Raw genomic sequence first — 19,241 nt, 5'->3', positions numbered from 1 at the left:
AATTCAGAGAGTGGGTGCCTAGCCAGTGTTCCTTTCCTTCTCCTCCCAGGCTTCTTCCCAACATCTTGGACCCAATTTAGTGGTGTGTGATTTTCATACTGAATCATTTTCTTCCTGCCCTAGTGCTAAAAAACAAACAGAACAAGGAAATTCCTAAGAAGCTCTATTCATAATAATAAAAAAAAACTCAAAACAACCCAAAAGTCTATCAATAGGAGAACAGATAAGTTGTGAGATATTTATACAATGGAATACTACTCAACCTTGAACTAAGCATTGAACAATTAGAGCCAAAGAAAGAGTCCTAAATTCTCACTCCGTGACAGCTGCTGCCCTCAGTCCCAGGGGCCTCTTCGGTCCTGGCAGTAGCCTGAGGCATGAGGTGACAGTAGGGAGAGCCACACAGGAGAGAGACCCCTCTAGGCTGGAACAACTCTAGGCAGGAGTGCAGGCCACTCCCATTTTGGACCTGCCTCCCCAGGTCAGATCAGGGACCAAACACGAGGCTAAGATAGTGTGGGCAGAAGCCTCTGCCCCAGCCTTGTCTCCCACCCACTCCTACCCTTGACCGCTGGGACAGTACAAGGGAATCATAGTTCTTTAGAAACAGAGCCTCCTGGTAGTGTAAATAAACCAATTCCTCTCATGTTTAGACATCGATTCTCACAGCCTCTGAAATCTTGGCCTTTGTCCTCTGGACGACTCCGTTTGGTTGTGTGGCTGAGGCCTTCTGACAGCAGAATATGTTTTCAGTCAACCCGGAGCGCTCTGCCTCTCTCTGCTCACTTCTCAGGAACCCCTCGGAGCCTTCGATTTAGCTGAGTTCAGGGTTTCTCAGCCTCGGCACTGTTGACATTTGGGGCCAGATGACTCCGTGTTGCCGGGGTGCGGAGGCCGTCCTAAGCATGGTAGGCTGTTTGGCAGAATCCCTGGCCTCTTCACACGACTGCTTCCCCAGTAGCATTACCACCCTCAGCCGTGACGATCAAAAATGTCTCAAATGTCTCGAGACACCTGTGGGGCAAAATCATCCCTAGCTGCAAACCACTGGTTTCGTTTATTTTTGAGCATTCACTCAGCATAAGCCCTCACTTGGTTTCCTTTCCACATCTTTTGCTGTGAAGCTTTAAAATACCGCTATTAAAATGTAATCCTTTTTATTAGAAACATATATGTGTCTTTTCCAGTTTGCAAACAACACAACACATCCTTACTGAACTGTTCCCCAAGAACCCTGGACAGAATGGGGACGTCAGCCCAATTTTATACTGAAGGAAATAAGTCCAGAACTAGACCCCAGGCCTTTCTGACCACTGACCAGTGCTTCAGGGACCAGCCTTTGACTCCGCCAGGAGGGCAGGCTGCATCTTTACGGGGGAGATGGGACCCCAGTTCTGACTTCCAGGCTTCTGCCATGGAGCAGGGAGTGGGTCCTCTGAGTGGGAACTAGGCCAGAGAAGGGGTGACATGGCCCACCCTAGTGAGCCTAGAGGTGATGCTTTGGTTGCCCAGCACCTGTGTGTTACAGGTCACTGACGCTTGCTCTTTGTTTGCCTGGCATGTGAGGGCAGTAGAAGAAAACCCTCTGCTAATAAGTCAAAATCCAAAGGGCTGGGCTTCCCTGGTGGCGCAGTGGTTGAGAACCTGCCTGCCAATGCAGGAGACACGGGTTCGAGCCCTGGTCTGGGAAGATCCCACATGCCGCGGAGCAACTGGGCCCGTGAGCCACAACTACTGAGCCTGCACGTCTGGAGCCTGTGCTCGGCAACAAGAGAGGCCGCGATAGTGAGAGGCCCGCGCACCGCGATGAAGAGTGGCCCCCGCTTGCCACAACTAGAGAAAGCCCTCGCACAGAAACGACCCAACACAGCCATAAATAAAAGAAATAAATAAAAATTAAAAAAAAAAAAATCCAAAGGGCTTTCAAACCACTTTTGTTTCTCTGACTTTTCACTTTCATAATTCCATTCAGAAAAGAACATGCACGCTGGGGTCACACTCGAAAGTTTCTTCCAAATGTATCGCCTGCTATTTTTGAGCCCCTATCTACCTAACTTAAATGAACGAATTAATCATCATCATAGGTCAAATGGGATTTCTACAGTTTTCGTCAATACTTGAAAACATTTCTGCAGGAGAAGTTATAAAGCAAATATATAAAATAAGACTGAGCATTAAACCTTCTTTTCTTTCTCTACTTTTTCTCTCCCAGGGTTCCCCGAATATATATGACCATGAAGTCACTATAGAAGCTGATGCTTTTTTGCCTGTGGATGAAACCCTGATTCCTACAGGTTGGTGAATTTAAACCTTTTATGGGAATGCAGAGCTGGGGTGCAATGTGAGAAACATTAAAACTTCATTTCCCTAAATATATTTCCCTTGTTGGCCTGACACAATGCCGATAATTACCATGATTAGTCATTTATTTTAGTTATGGTTGGGTGACCATATACTTAAACATCCAAACCAGGACACTCTTGAGAGGGAAAGGGGATGCTATTAATAATTTTGCCAGGGCAACAGGCATAAACTGAGATAATCCCAAAAAACTGGGTCAGATGGTCATCCTAGCTGAGCCATAGACTCCAGAAGTTCTCCATTAAAATGTAAGTCTGTTACTCCTTAGCATCTTAGCAGAGATAAATTGACCCAAGCATTACCTCACAGATGCAGGACGCTGATAGAACATGCCATGGCTTTTGACAGGAAAGGAAAGGGTTGGATGGGTTGTACCCTGAGGGGGACAAATACAGATACATCACCTCCGAGACACAGTTAAGGGGATGGGGTGGAAGGAGGAGTTCTGCGTACCAAAAGGGAAGGCGAGGTGTTGGCAGAGTCAAATTTCATGTGTGTGTGTGTGTGTGTGTGTGTGTGTGTGTGTGTGTGTGTGTGTGTGTTTCTCCTAGGTTTAGTGGATTGAGATCATTTTGGTTATTATTATTTGGGATCAAAAGTACCTTGGTTCAATAGGCAAATCCATAGAGATAAGAGAGTAGATTAGTGAGTTGCCAGGTGCTGGGGACAGAGGAGAATGGGGAATGACAATGGGTACTAGATTTCTTTTTGGGCTGAAAGATTCTGGAATTAGACAGTGGTGATGGTTGTACAACCTTGTAAATATACTAAACATTGATGAATTGTGCACTTTAAAAGGGTATGTGAATTATATCTCAATTTAAAAAAGGAAAGAAAGAACCTTGGTTCATGTGTTATCTCCAGGATTGACGGGTATAGTTTTGTACTAGATTGTACATGTACCCCCATCTGGCTCCAGGGGACAGGTAGATGACAACAAGATGAATGGCAGGGGTGCTGTTATTTGTGGCAGTTTATAGAAATTAACTTGTAGTAATTATCCCCAAAGCAGTAGATACATATTCTTATTGGGATTTTGTTAAAATCAGAGATCAGCTGAATGTAGAAGGCATCGTCAAAGAAAACTAAGGTAAACAAAAGTAGAGGATGATGGGAAGGAAGAACAGAAATCTAGAAAGACACAAACACTTTCTGTATCAGTTCGCTTTCTGGAGGAAGGGCCACCTTCGTGCTGCCCTTGCCTGATCTAGGTCCCTTGCCTGTGTCTGACAGTGACTTGACTTCTCGGATGTGTTACCTCATAGCTCCTTTATCAGATGGCTTACGTCCTGTGGTCTGTTCTCTCAGGCTTCTGTTTAGGGCGCCAGCCCTCCAGAAGCCCGTTGCTATGGTAGCTACGTGTGGAAGGTCAGAAAGACCTGTCCCTTCTGTTCCCACTCTGTGTAAGGGTACTACTACCTTAGTTGTCACCCCTGCTCCAATAAAGGGCTTAGATGATACAATATGAGCAATTAGAAGCCAAGGGCACCATCTTTGTTAGTTACTTGGTTTATATCACAAGTAATAAGACTATTGACATTACATCCCCCTCATATGATGCACTGAAAAAAGCACATCACTTGTGTGGCTTTCTGTCAAAAATGCAGAACCTCAGTGCATTCAGGAGAAGACATTACATGAACCCAATTGAGGGATCGTCTACAAAATAATTGACCAGTACTCTTCAAAGATATCAAGATCGTGAAGGACAAAAAAAGACTGAGGAGCAGTCACAGAGGAGATTGAGATACAATAATTAAATGCAACATGGGATCCTAGACTGTATCATGAGGCAGAAAAAGGGCAGAGAAGGGTGGGTGAAGGGTACACATAGATATATTATTTTTGCAACATTTTTGTAAGTCTAAAATTATTTCAAATTTTCAAAATTGGAAAAAAAGGAAGACCCAGGGATCCAAGTAAGATACTAAAGTTTACTGGGCACCTACCTGCTTTACTTTAGGTAAGGGCTTTTGTTTGGGCGTCTTTATTTCGGCATCTTTAAAACAATAGGGCTGTGTTTATGGCTGCTAGTTCAAAATTCTTAAGGGGAAAAAGAATGTGAGCCTGCATACTGAACAGCAACTTCAGTTAACAGCAGGAATTAGAAACGCCCATAAACAAGGCGACTACAAAACTAAGTAGAATAATAATAAGGAATCAAGATACACGGATTAAAAATTTTTGGCATCACAGTGTTGAATGTTTTTCTGGCTCCAGGGCTTTTATGTTTGTCTTGGTAATGTGTTATCTTCTGATATTGACATGGCTCAATAGATGGACGTGAATAAGCTGGCCCATCTTGTCCTAGATGCAGAATTATTGCATTAGAACTATGTGATGTGAACTGCAAGGGAAAAATGGTGGCAGCTCCTGTTTTGTGACTGATAAGGAAGAAAATGAACTAAGTAGCTTATACATGGAGGTGATGAAATAAGGGCATATTTATTTCTGTATATTTATAAAATTTTATGCTATCCTGCTGAGTTTTGATCAGATGAAAATCACAAAAAAATGAATAACTCATACCAGGTGAAGATTATTTGTCATGATTGTAAGAGATAATTGTGGCAAAGCAAAGTACAGCTTAACATGCAATCTAATTGACTGCATAGAACTCATGTTCATCTCAGTTCTCCACTGTAAGTGGCTTTAGGATCAAGTTCTATGCTCTGTACTAATACTGAACACCTGTGAAATTGAATCAGCTGTGAGATCTCTGGACTTTCAGGGAGGCAAGAGCCCAGCGCCTAGTCTTGGCTTTGCTATTGACTAGCTAGGGGACCTTGGGTGCATGTATAATGCTTTAACATTTAACCTCTATAGACTCTTATTTCCTTTTCTGCAAATAGGAGGTTGAATTCAATCAGGGTTCATAAATTTTCATAAATCAGACCCATAAATTTTATTTAAAAAACAGTTTGGGAAACTTATCTGGGGTTGCCCAACTTTTCATTTTGCCAAGCTAGAAAGCTATTACAAATAACAGGGCTATTAAAATTAATTGGGAATATATGCATATTATATTTCAATTAAAAAACATTTAACCAATTGGGATAATAATAAGGAACAGAGATAAATAGGCTACATTTAAAAAAAAAAAGCTGAAGCTACCATTCATAATCACCATTTTGCATAAAAGAATATATTAACACCGCAAAAGTGGAGAAAATTTAAGCTCAGAATAAAAAATGACCCTTTAAATTGAATTTTTCTTTTTTTTTTGAAATAGAAAGTCTTTTTATTTATTTATTTATTTATTTATTTATTTATTTATTTATTTATGGCTGTGTTGGGTCTTCGTTTCTGTGCGAGGGCTTTCTCTAGTTGCAGCAAGCGGGGGCCACTCTTCATCGCGGTGTGCGGGCCTCTCACTGTCGCGGCCTCTCTCGTTGCGGAGCACAGGCTCCAGACGCGCAGGCTCAGTAATTGTGGCTCACGGGCCTAGTTGCTCCGCGGCATGTGGGATCTTCCCAGACCAGGGCTCGAACCCGTGTCCCCTGCATTGGCAGGCAGATTCTCAACCACTGCGCCACCAGGGAAGCCCCCCTTTTTTTTTTTTTAATTTATTTTTATTTTTGGCTGCGTTGGGTCTTTGTTGCTGCGCACGGGCTTTCTCTAGTTGCAGCGAGCAGGGGCTACTCTTCGTTGCGGTGCGTGGGCTTCTCATTGCGGTGGCTTCTCTTGTTGCAGAGCACGGGCTCTAGGTGCACAGGCTTCAGTACTTATGGCACATGGGCTCAGTAGTTGTGGCTCGCGGGCTTTAGAGCGGAGGCTCAGTAGTTGTGGCGCACGGGCTTAGTTGCTCCACGGCATGTGGGATCTTCCCGGACCAGGGCTCGAACCCGTGTCTCCTGCATTGGCAGGCGGATTCTTAACCACTGCGCCACCAGGGAAGCCCAATTTTTCTTACTTTTTAAAGAAATGTAACAGCTGATTATCCAAATCTATCTCAGTTTTCTGTGGACCAGTGAAAATTTTATTATGCACTCATGATTAAGAACCAATAATTGGTCTGCAAGGTCACTTGTAACTCTTACATTCTGTGATTCTACAAGGCTCTTAGTATAACATTTTACGGCTATCTCCACCACCCTTCAAATTCATTAGAACTCTATTACAAAAGTAAATAAGTTGCAACAACTTCAGAGCTCATGAAAAATTTGTAATTATCTTTTACATATCCATACATTAGCTGGTCCCTCATAGATTATATCTGTTTGCCCAATGACACAAACTGAAATTATAGGGGTTTTTTTCCTCCTCCTTTCTCAGAAATGCTTAAGAAACAAATAATTGTATTATTCCTTTGTAACTTCCTCAAAAAGGGCAGTAACTTCTACTGTACCCTTCAGTGATATAAGAATTCACATGTCTGGCCCACTTTCAGCAGAGAGGAAATCTCTAGGAGCTCAGATTTCATCTGACTCTTAACATTGACCAAAAGCCCACGAGCAAGTGGCTTAACTGAGACGAGTCCAAAGTCATTTGGTCATTCAGAAATGCCTCCCCAGTATAGCTGGGCTTGCCAGGAATTCACAGTCTAGTGGAGGAATCAGCCAGAATATTATCCACTGACCTGGAAAATCATGTCAAAGTAGATGTAACTAAGAGACTTGGTACAGAAGGAAAGCCTGCCTGGGGGCTCCCAGGTAGAAGAGATGAGAATGAAATAAAACTTGGAAGGGCAAGTAGCGTTTTGCCAGGCAGTGGGGAGGAGAAATGTGTTTTCGACGGAGATGAACGAGAATGGGCAGTGCAGGAAACAGCAGGACTGTCCCCAGGGAAGTGCTGGGCTTCTGAAGCATTCAGGGCATGCTTTTGGTGGCAGAAAATGGATGGGCCAATAAGCAGTTGGCTGGGGCCAGGTCCCATCTGCACCAGGCTTTGATATGGCTGCAATCCCTGGGGTGGCCCTGGATGACCCTAGGCTGGCCTGGAGTTCAAGGCCAGTCCACACAGGGCAGACTCACAGGTGTACCGGATAGTCAGCCAGAACTGGACTGGACTGAACCCCAAGCCCACTTCCGTGAGACATGCTGCAAGAAACCTGTTAGACCAGCCACACTTGTTAAGGGTTCTGGGAATTGATATGCAGTATCTAGAGACTGAGGTTGTGTTGAATTGAGAGAAAGGAAGATACTGTTTATCTGTGAGATGAGGTGAGGGTTTATGATAATAATAGCTGGTATTTCAGAGATACTTTATAAATAATCCACACCACAACCCTATAAGGTAGGTTCTGCTCATTTTTCTTACTTAACGGATGTGGAAACTGTAGCACAAGGAGTTTAAGTAACTTACAGAGGACCACTCAGTTAAAGAGCAGTGGAAAGCTGGAATGCAAACCTAGGTAGTCTGGTGTTAAAACGCGAGCCCTTAACTAGACCTGGTTAGATGGGGGAGGGGGGAAGGAAGAAAAGACAGAAAAAAAGAAAATTAAATGAATTTCTTGACTATACAGATAGCCAAGATCACCATATAGCCAAGAAACAGGGAGCCAGAAACTAATAAATAAATAAAGCTTTGGACAGTTGTCAGTTCTCATTCTTTTGCCACCTTTTATACAGGTGGCCTCCCAGCTTCTCTCACTGTTTTCCTTCCCGTTTCTCCTTCTTCTCAATTTATTTCTGCTTTTTTTTCTGCAAAGAAAACAGAAAACAAGTTTGTTCAAATTATATTTAAAAAGAGAAAAACAAAAAAGAAAGACAAAGATAGAGGCCATGTCTCCATCTTTTGTGGCTGTTAATTTATACTTATATTTGCTTTTCAACTCCTTTTTGTTTGCCCTTCATGAAAGCTGTGACCTGAGTTCTTAAGGGAAATGCTGAGGCAGATCTAAGCTTTGGGGGTGTTTTTACCTTGGTTACAGACCCTCAGCAAATCATTTTTCAGGTGATGGGAAAACCCATTGTATGAGAAAGTAGCATCTCTTATCTTACAGTGGTTGTAATACTGTGGCTGAGGTACTCAGTGAAAAAGGACCTTTTCCCCATGTGTGTTTTGGGGGAGAGGTGAAGTCCTGTCCTCCACTTTGTTTATCACAGGCTTACTGACTGGGCATTATTACATAGAGAGGAAAGGGATACCTTGACATAGAGTTTCAGGGGACCAAAGCAAGCACAATATGATGAGATCCCTTCGTCTTAAACTTATAGCTGCATGTAGACCTCTACCCAAGGCAGGGCCACAGCCCTCCAGCAGCCTTGGGCACCTGTTTCACTCCTGCCTCTCTTCCTCTTGACACTTTTGGGGGGAGCATATAAAATGTCGTCAGCCCTTTCCGCCAAAAAAGCCTGGAAGACAACAGCCTGTCCTCTGTGGCTTCTTCATTCTTCCCCTTTCTCTGCTCCGGTAAAAAGCTGCCCTTTTCCCAAAGCCCACTGGAAATGCCTCAGCAAATGTGAGCCATGGTCCTTGCTCACAGGCACCTCTCTCCTGCACCAATAGAAGGTCTCTGCAAGGCTGAGCGCTCATTTCACCTGTAGACCAGGAGCAGAGTTGCAGCTAAGCTGTCAAAACTGGGTTTGCATGTCAGCAGTTAGTGTAGCTTTGGTTTTTCCGAGCAGTTGTTTTTCTCAACTTAAAAAAATGTGCAGCCCTTATAGCATTTGCTACTACTTAGGATGGGCGCATACTCTGTTATTGGGGCATCTTCAGGTCACCTTGAGTATGTTTTTTATGTTGTTGTCAGGGCTCTCCCTGTAGTTTCCCAGAGGTGGAACTCCTGGAAGCCGTTTACCAGGAAGGACAGGTGGACGTCCACAGAGAGAGAACACTCCAGTGCCAGGTCTCTGTGCTGACATGTCAGATATTTAGCTTTGAGGCCTGAGTCTAGTGTCCTGCCCTGTGGCAACAGGAGGAAAACGGTCCCTGGTACCCTGCTCAGGTACTAAGCCAGCTGAATGTGAGCAGGTGAGAAACAGAAAATCCCTGTTTCTCCAGGGATTAATTCATTCCCAGTGTTGTAAATATTACATTTCATCCTTTCGCCTTACAGAACTGTGAGACTTGGAGGCGATCTGGGCCACAGCCCAGCAAGACTTTATGATGTGTACAGCACAGTGCAAAACTAAGCATGTGTCTTTATAGGCATTTACAGCACATAGCTTTTTTTTTTCCCTTTTAATTGTGCTATTCTTTACTCGTAGTAGATAAGTAATTAAGACAGCAAAAATGAATGATTTGATTGGGTCTTTTGTCTCTTAAAGTAACATTAGTAAAATCCCATCTTATTCTCTTCCTTGAGATGAGATACCTTTTATTTTTATAAAAATTTACCCAACCCACTTTGTCCCCCAGCCCATCTGTGTTCACTTGTGGAGAGCAGTTCTTGCTGCTCTCTATTTTTGAAAGGTCCTACTAAAATTACATGAAAGCAACCCCATTTTGACAAAATTAGAATTCTGGTAGGAAAGGCTTACCACGAGGCTGCGGAGAGAAGCTCAGCAAGACATTTGTATTTTATTTCAACCTCTCTGTGTTCAACCTACAATTCAGTTGCTTTTATAATTACCTCCCTAGGGCAGGTCTAAGTCTCTGACCTGGAGAAATAACAAATTCCAAAGTAGTCTCCCAGTTCAAAGATGGTGCAGATGAAGACTGTTTTGATCTACGTGTTTTAATCTTTGCAGAGCTTCTTAAGAGAAAACTCCTTTAGACTTTATATAATTCTAAAATAGTGGATATAATATGAGTTTCAACCCTCCATCAATATGCTTCCTCTTTCCTTTTCATCCCACCTCCCCGCCCTACTCAACATCATCGTCAGGGCCTGCTAATTTTTTGTAATAAGACTTAATTTTTTTTAGAGAAGTTTTAGGTTCACAGAAAAACTGAGCAGAATGTACAGAGACTTTCCCTAACCCCCGTTCCCACACGACGGCCCCCCCTTATCAACACCCACCGCCAGCGTGGTGCATTTGTTATAACTGATAAACCTACATTGAGGGGCTTCCCTGGTGGCGCAGTGGTTGAGAATCCGCCTGCCAATGCAGGGGACACGGGTTCGAGCCCTGGTCCGGGAGGATCCCACATGCTGCAGGGCAACTAGGCCTGCGAGCCACAACTACTGAGTCCACGTGTCACAACTACTGAAGCCCGTGCGCCTAGAGCCCGTGCTCCGCAACAAGAGAAGCCACCGCAATGAGAAGCCCGCACACCGCAACGAACAGTAGCCCCCGCTGGCCGCAACTAGAGAAAGTCCACACGCGGCAACGGAGATGCAACACAGCCAAAAATAGATAAATAAAATAAATAAATGTATTAAAAACAAAAACCCCAACATTGACATGTCTTTATCACCCAAAGTTCATAATTTTCATTAGGCTTCACTCTTTCTTGGGGGGGGCCGCACTGCACAGCTTGAAGGATCTTAGGTCCCTGACCAGGGACCGAACCCACACCCCCTGCAGTGGAAGTGCAGAGTCCTAACCACTGGACCGCCAGGGAAGTCCCTAGGGTTCACTCTTAGTGTGGTATATTCTATGAGTTTGGACAAATGTATAATGACATGTATCCATCATTATGGTATCATACAGAGTATGCCCTAAAAATCCTCTGAATTTGTTTCAACCATCCATCAATATGCTTCCTCTTTCCTTTTCAGTCCCTCCCTGCACCCATCCCCATATTGTTAGTCATTAGCTCCTGATGATTTTTAACAACTAATATTTCTTGAATCTGTCTCTTCAATATGTATCATTGATTATATGGCTCCATCTCCATCGTCACTGTCCCAGTGTAGGTTGTCTTTTCTTCTCTAGATCAGCGCCAGGTTTATATTACGAGCTTCATAATTTGGGATCAGTGAATGAACAAATGAATCTGGACAACAGCTCTCTAACTAGGGGGAAAAAATCTCTTTAGATCTATCCTGCATCTGGTTACTAAAGATATCTAACTAAAATGCAAATCTTACTTTGATACTCTCCAGTTTAAAAAAACTTTTAGATGGCTCCCAGGCCAGACACCAGCTGCCTCCCAGACCCATCCCCCAGCGTGCCTCACTCACACCTCACCCTGTTTCAGCATCCCCCTCCCACCCACAGGGACCACTCGATACCCCTTCCTTGCTGCATATACCCCTACTCTCTTCAAGGCTCATACTTTCTCCTTAGAAATGTTTCCCCCACGTCCTGGAAACAGTGGATTCTTTGTTGCTCTGGGGTTTTCGTAATGACATAATCTGTTTTAGAGTGTGCCCAGGCTCCCTTATCTTCCTCTCCATTAAGTCTACCTCAGATGTTCTATCAGGACTTACTAGTTACAGATCCAAAGTAGGAAGCTAGAAGGGAGCTTTGGCTTGAAGCTCCAGGCCCGGTCTCTTTGGCTTGAAGCTAGAAAACTAATCTATGATAAACAGAAAAGTGAAACCAAGTAGCAGCCAGTCTGCACATGCTATGAACAACTACTCCTTCCTTTCCCCCTCCACCCCTTGTCAGTCTTTTTCCACTCTTCTCTCTTCTTTACATTTGTTTTAAACATAGTGTATTAAAGCAATACCGTGTGATACCTGGAATTCAGCAAACCTGGATGCAGGTCTCAGTTCTGCTACCCACCATCTTTGCTCTCAAGTCAGCCATGAAAACCTTTTGGTCCTCATAACCTAATCTGTAAAATCTCATTAGATGACGGTTACATTAGTTGAACTCTGAGGTCCTGTTAGTTTCTAACAATGATTCGAAGACCACACGGAACTTCTAACCCAGATATTCTTAACCAGGGTCCATACTTGTATGTCTGGGAAGATGATGAAAGAACTTCAAGGGATTCATGAGCCCCTGAAATTCTTTTTTTTTTTTTTAAGACTTTTTTGATGTGGACCATTTTTTTAAAGTCTTTATTGAATTTGTTACAATATTGCTTCTGTTTTATGTTTTGGTTTTTTGGCCTGCAAGGCATGTGGGATCTTAGCTCCCGACCAGGGATTGAACCCACACCCCCTGCACTGGAAGGCAAAGTCTTAACCACTGGACTGCCAGGGAAGTCCCCAGCCCCTGAAATTCTGTGTCAAACTCTGTGTGAGTTGGTCACATCATCTTGGTCCACAGAGGGATTTTCTGGTCTTGTTTTCCCTCTTGAGGTAATGATAATTTATGGTTGCCCCATTATGTATTATTATACATAAAGATAGTCATCTTTTTTTGGTTTTGTTTTGTTTTTTAATTGTTATCTTATATTGGAGTATAGTTGATTAACTGTTGTATTAGTTTCAGGTGTACAGCAGAGTGATTCCGTTATACATATATATGTATCTGTTCTTTTTCAAATTCTTTTCCCATTTAGGTTATTACAGAGTATTGAGCAGAGTTCCCTGTGCTATACAGTAGGTCCTTGTTGGGTATCTATTTTAAATAGATCAGTGTGTACATGTCAATCCCAAATTCCCAATCTATCCCTCCCCCTCCTTCTTCCCCCCGGTAACCATAAGTTCTTTCTCTAAGTCTGTGAGTCTGTTTCTATTTTGTAGATAAGTTCGTTTGTATCATTTTTTTTAGATTCCACATATAAGCGATATCATATGATATTTTTCTTTCTCTGTCTGACTTACTTCACTTAGTATGATAATCTCCAGGTTCATCCATGTTGCTGCAAATGGCATTATTTCATTCTTTTTAATGGCTGAGTAATATTCCATTGTATATATGTACCACCTCTTCTTTATCCATTCATCTGTCAATGGACATTTAGGTTGCTTCCATGTCTTGGCTATTGTAAACAGCACTGCAATGAACATTGGGGTGCATGTATCCTTTCAAACCATGTTTTTCTCTGGATATATGCCCAGGAGTGGGATTGCTAGATCATACGGTAACTCTATTTTTAATTTCTTAAGGAACCTCCATACTGTTCTCCATAGCCGCTGTACTAATTTACATTCCCACCAACAGCGTAGAAGGGTTCCCTTTTCTCCACACCCTCTCCAGCATTTACTGTTTGTAGATTTTTTGATGATGGCCATTCTGACCAGTGTGAGGTGATACCTCATTGTAGTTTTGATTTGCATTTCTCTAATAAATTAGCAATGTTGAGCATCTGTTCATGTGCCTCTTAGCCCTGTCTTCTTTGGAGAAATGTCTATTTAGGTCTTCTGCCCATGTTTTGATTGGGTTGTTTGTATTTTTATATTGAGCCACATGAGCTGTTTGTAAATTTTGGAGATTAATCCCTTGTCGGTTGCATCGTTTGCAAGATAGTCATCTTTTTTGAGACTAGCAATGGTGTATTTCCCTCTTTGTAATCTTCAGCGTGGTTTAAAAAAATTTTTTTTATTAAATTTTTATTAAATTAAAATTAAATTCCCTAAAGGGAGCTAGAAGGCTAGCTAGAGGAAGAAGATGGCACACCAGGAAGAAGAGTAACTTCCCCAAGGTCCTACCCAGAGGAGCTACAGCAGCCAACACTCTGGGTTGGATGGCCAGAGTTTGTTTCTGCTTGATCAGATGAATGAAATTGTCTTCCAATACTCACCAGCCCTTGTGCAGTCAGGATTCCAGGCCTGGTCATCAGTCTGTGGAGTGTGGGAGCAGGCAGACATGCTGGGGCCTCCCTGTAAGTGGAAAGCCAGAGCATGGTGTTGTGTTTGTTACCCTCAGCTCTACAGTTCTGGAGACTAGCCCCTCCAGGTCCCAGTCTATCCCCCAAGTTTCTTTTCCCATGCTCCATCACCTGCTGAGATCAAGTACCTACCATGCGCCAGGTACTATGCAGCCCTGGGGAAGCAATGTTGAGCAAAATAGGTACACCCAGGCAGCGTGGAGAACATACAGCCACGTACATAGCACAGGTCCTGTCCTCAAAGAAATAAGGCCACAGTTAAGAAAATACTTGAATGACACTAAAGGAGTAAAACTGGTGATATTGGATCTTATAGACTGTTATTTACCCTAGAGCTGTTTCTTCTATGACAGGTCCCTCCTAGACAGTGTCTAAGAAAGTTCAATACAGAAACTCCAAGGAACTCTTCTGGTAACAATGATACCCTCCAAGGGGATGCATTACTGAATCCCACCTTATAAAACGGCCCCAAGAACAGCTTTATGAGACTCCAGAATACTCGCAAAGCAACTCGTGTTCCCTCCTAGAAAATATCACTGCTACAAGATTGGCAAACATGAGCCAGCATGGTGACAATTTGGCAGGAAGAAAGCTCAGAAATCAGCACTTGGCCAGACATTGCATAATTCCTCTGAAAATTTCAGAGTAACAGCAAGTAAATTTGTGAGAGGGGAGTTATTTGCTAGAACTCTGACTGCCACCCTTTAAGAGCTTATGGCTACCACCACCCCCCACCCACCCTAGGTCTGGACAGGGGCCTGGCTCTAGTTCATACCTGGTGCATAACAATCCTTAGAGGTCACCCCATTCTGAAAGGGATGAGAGGTAACTGTGGGCTTTGTGCCATGGGCCTGAGGCTAACTCAAGCCAGTTCTCAGAGCAGACTTGCATTCAGTTCAGCTAACATTTGTGGAACACCTAGTGATTGCTACATGCTCCCTGGGGCACTGGCCATAGAAACACTACCTGTGCCCTTGAGAGGCTCACAGGGAGTGAAGAATCTAATGTAGTCAGGGCAGTGGTAGAGGTGATGCCCATGGGACTAAGGGAGCATGGAGGCGAGGGTAGGAAGAGGCCTTCTCGATATCACCCTGAGCTTTGAGAAGCTTCTTAGTGTCTGTGGGGATCTAGCAACAAGGAGAGTAAGAGTACTAATAAGCACTCTTATTAGTGGAATGTGGGTGTGAGGGTAGGCTGTTAAGTCAAAAGCTACAGAGACAGTTCGGCAGGGTGGAGGCTAGGGTGAGGCAAGAGAGGTGCAGCACCTAGCGTGCAAAATTTAAGGCAGCACTCACTTTCAGGGTCATGCAGGCGCAGGGTCAGCGCCTGTGAGCGAGTGTCTCCTTAAATTTTGCACCCTGGGTCCTAGATTGCCACATCCTGGTCCCAGCCTTGTAGTTGAGTGTAGTCTTCATGGGCATTCTGTGCCATAGTAAGGAGCTAGGATTTTATCTTTAAATCATGTAAGACTTTGAAGGATTTTAAGTCAGGGGATTGACCTAGCAAGACTGGCATTTTACAAATACCACCCCAGCAAGTGTTGGGGGCAGGGCCTGACTGGAGATAGAGACTGATGAAGAGTCTATTTTAGTAGTCCAAGCAAGAGATGAGGAGGACCTAAACGAGAGGTCAGATGGAAGAAATGTAGTCTTATAATATTTAAGAAGTAAAAATCAGGAGGCCTGAATGGAAGGTAGTAGGTGAGGAAGCAGGAAGGCTGTATGATGATGGCTTCTAGGTTTCTAGGGCAGCTCCTAGGCAGCAGAAATAGAGATATTAAGGAGCAGGGAATAGAGGAGGAGGAGCTGACACGGGGGTGGGATTAGAGATGGGAGGAGCTGGGGGAAGAGTGGATTTGGTCTCAGGGTATTTGAGGTTAAGGTGCCTGTGGGGCAGCCACGTGGGGATGTCCAGCAAGCGGCTGGACAGATGGGTGTGATGTTAGGAGAGAAATGAGTGCAGGAGTATAAATCAGCATGTGCTTTGTAAATTAAGCCATGTGGATTTCCCAGGGAGGAACCACAGGTTGAGGAGATCAGAGGTCTGAGGGCCAAACCCAGGGGAACCAGAGGAAACCACCACCCATATTTAAGGTGCAAGAAAGACTCACACTAAAGGCACTGAGAAGATGGTCAGAGAAAGAAGGCGAAAAAGGAGAAAAGGCATCCAAAAGTCTTGGAGTGACCAGCAACATCAGTATCCCAGAGAGGTCCAGCCTGGGAGACCTGGGCGGAGTGCCTGGGCTGTAGTGGCCGTCACTGCTGACCCGTTTCACAGAGTGTGATGGGAGAAGCCAGACTGTGACAGCTGGAGGAGTAACTGGAAATGAGGGGAGAGGGTCAGGGAATGTAGGCCACTGAGTGGTTCCCAGCTAAGGCAACTTTTGAATACAGCATCCTGGGCCCACCGTAGAGACTCCCATTCATGTGCTCTAACATGGGGCCAGGGAATCTGAACTTGTAAAAAGCTACCTGAGTGAGCTAAGGAAGCTACTGGTGTTGAATCCGCGTTCAAAAAGCTCTGAGAGAAAGAAGAGGGTGCCTCTGTGAGGTGCAGGTGCAGGGTCAGGGAGAGGTTTTCTGGTGGGAGAGGAGCTGATTGAAGACGAGTAAAATGTGTATCAGGTGGTGCCGAGAATCCAGGAGAGGATTGAGACCATGAATTTGTGGCGGCCCCAGTTGGTTCTGGGGATTCTCTCCAGTTTCTCTCAGCAGCTGGAGTCAGAAGCAGAGAAGGTGGCTTGTGGGATGATCCCTAGTTGGGTTTTGTCTGGACGGAGGGGCAGGAGGAGAGGACAGGGTGTAAAGCAGGTCAATAAGGGTGTTACTAACCAAGTGGCTCAGGTCATAGACAGTGGGCCCGGGGAAGGCAGCAAAGGATGTGAGGGCCCTCGTGCACACCTGGAAGTCCAGGGGAGCGTGGCGGCACTCAGGAGGAGACCAGGTCTAGCGGGAAGGCTAGGAGGCTGCAGACAGTTGGGTGAATTTTACACTGGCGGCAAATCCCCAGATACCATCTTGATGAGAGTCTAGGATGGAAAAATTCCCCGCATGAAAATGCCTCACGTGGTCCCAACTGTGAAATGTAAAATTGTCTTCTCACCTGAAAACATCATGCAACGGTGTTTAGCATTTTATGCTTCCGATGGCATGTAATATCCAGAGGTAATGCCCTCCCCCACTGCAAGTCAAAACCAAAAAGTGCTCAGTGGGAAAAAATAAATAAATACATAAAAACCAGCAGTAGAATAAAGCCGCAAAATTGAAGCATCGGCAGAGGAAAGGGAAAAACTGCAGCAGAGACAAGCTTTGAGGTCGTGTGCTCTACGAAAATTTATAGAAATGTTACCTTAAAAAAAAAATCCCAAGGTACTTAACTTGCCAACCACTGGAATAAAGTCAAAATTCCCACCCAGGGCGTTACTTTTAATTATCATTCTCTTTATGTTGTTTCCTAAAATAATAACAGGCATTCTAGAGATGACTTACCAAGATGGCTTAATTAGGTGTCAGATGAGTACCTGTGCCCACGAGCCCCATTACCGCTGGTTTCCTTATGCAAATTTGACTGACTGTTCTGAACCTGACTAAAGAAACAGACATAATTGGAGCAGCTGGGCTGGAAGCGTAGCTGGGCCGTCCCCATGGAGACCAGACTCTTCCTCGTGCCCCAGCATTCCTCGCCTCCCCCTGCCCCTTTTTTTTTGAGATGAAAGTACAGCACACTTGAGCCTACGTCTCCCTTAGATGGTCTCCACATCACTGCCTTTCACCTTTAAAGTGCACACAAGTCACCTGGGGGACTTGTTGATACGCAGATTCTGACTCGGTGCGGGGTGGAGCCTGTGTCTAACAGACACCAGGTGATGCCTGTGCTGGTGGTCCCGGCCGGTGCTTTGAGCAGCTATTGAAAAGGCTCTAAAGAGCTCTGTGTAACCTCTAGTAACTTTGTTGCTTTCCCCCCCTTTTGACACCTATTTCTGCCCATTTGCTTCTCTCCCCAACAACGCTGGGTCCTCCTGCTGCCCCTTAGCTACCTTTATTCCCCTTTCTGCTCCAACACTTCACTCTCTGACTCAGCCTCTCTTATCAAAAGCCATTCTTTATAGCTCATTCTGCAAAGAGCTGCTCTCAGCCAATGGCTTCCTTAGGTAAGACAAGCTGAAATTTTTATTTAAAAAGGAGAGAGAATTAACCAAATATCACAGTGTGCCCCCGAAGGGAACAACTTGCTTCACTGTGTTTGTCACATGGGCCATTGGACCTATAGTCCTGGAATGTCACGGTTGGAAAGGACCTTATCTTTTCCAACCACCACCCACCAGTCGAGTATTTGAATCTCAGAACCATGGGCTTTGCCGACACTCAGGTGCCTTCTGGACGGGATACTCATTGCCCATCCTGGGCCAGCACGTAGGAAAGGCCTTCCCGATATTGAGCTGAAATCCGTCTACCTAGAGTCCACCCCCACTTGGCTTAGTTCTGGGCCTCAGGTCCCTAAAGAGCAGGCTTATGACCTTAGAAGGCAGCTGTCATGTCGCCCCCAAGTCATTTCTTCTTGAGGCAGAACATCCTCAGGTCATCCTGTGATACTGCAGACGGTAACCAAGAGCTGTCAACACCTCATTACCGTCTTTATGTGACTTCCATCGAACTTCCTGCCAACCACATCCTTAAAGTCATTTTCATACAAGCTGTGGCTCCGCTACATCTCTCCCTAGTCGGTAATAACTGTAGTAACTAGACTTAACATTTATGAGAGTAAATGTAACATGACGGTTAAGAACAAAGGCTCTGGAACCAGACCACGTGTGTGTGAAGCACGGTACGAAGAACCATCACATCACTGTGCTGGGTACTTTCCCTGTATCAACTGTCCTTAATCTTTATGACAACTTAATGAGGGAGGGGCTATAGTGTCCCAATTTCACAAGTAAGGAAATAGAACCTCAGAAGATTGTTTTGTACCTGGGGTTAGGGTTACAATCTAAACCTAGCTGGTGTCCTTTGGTTTGGGGTTTTTTTGTTTTTTTTTTTTTCCAGACACAAGTGCAGGACCCTATCTGTTCCTGTTATCCATAAATTTCATCTTGTGCTTTACCCCTGCTTTACACTTTCTTTTGGATTCCTGATTCTGTTATCCCAAGCGTATCTGCCTCCCAGCTTCATGCTGTCATAGTCTGAGGAAAATACCTTCTGTATCTTCATCTAGATTAGCCACAGATCAGAGGCCATTTGATAACTCCCTACAGAGCCTGCTCACTGAAGCCCGGATGCTTCATCTCCCCAAGCTCCATGAGCCACCAGCCTTGTGACCCAGTC

At 44.4% G+C, this 19,241-nt stretch overlaps 1 protein-coding gene across 1 annotated transcript in view; it reads left to right on the top strand.

Annotated features, from left to right (window-relative positions):
* GALM (galactose mutarotase) overlaps positions 1 to 19,241 on the top strand; it is a 52,619-nt gene that overhangs the window by 14,743 nt on the left and 18,635 nt on the right. Inside the window, exon 4 of the mRNA XM_082356094.1 lies at positions 2,213 to 2,294. Coding sequence (XP_082212220.1) covers positions 2,213 to 2,294 — 82 coding nt within the window. The remainder of the gene's footprint in view (positions 1 to 2,212; positions 2,295 to 19,241) is intronic.

Source organism: Balaenoptera borealis, assembly GCF_965194805.1.
Source record: "Balaenoptera borealis genome assembly, chromosome: 15".
Taxonomy (NCBI): domain Eukaryota; kingdom Metazoa; phylum Chordata; class Mammalia; order Artiodactyla; family Balaenopteridae; genus Balaenoptera; species Balaenoptera borealis.
The sequence above is the reverse complement of the archived record's forward strand: the minus strand, read 5'-3'. Positions and strand labels throughout refer to the sequence as shown.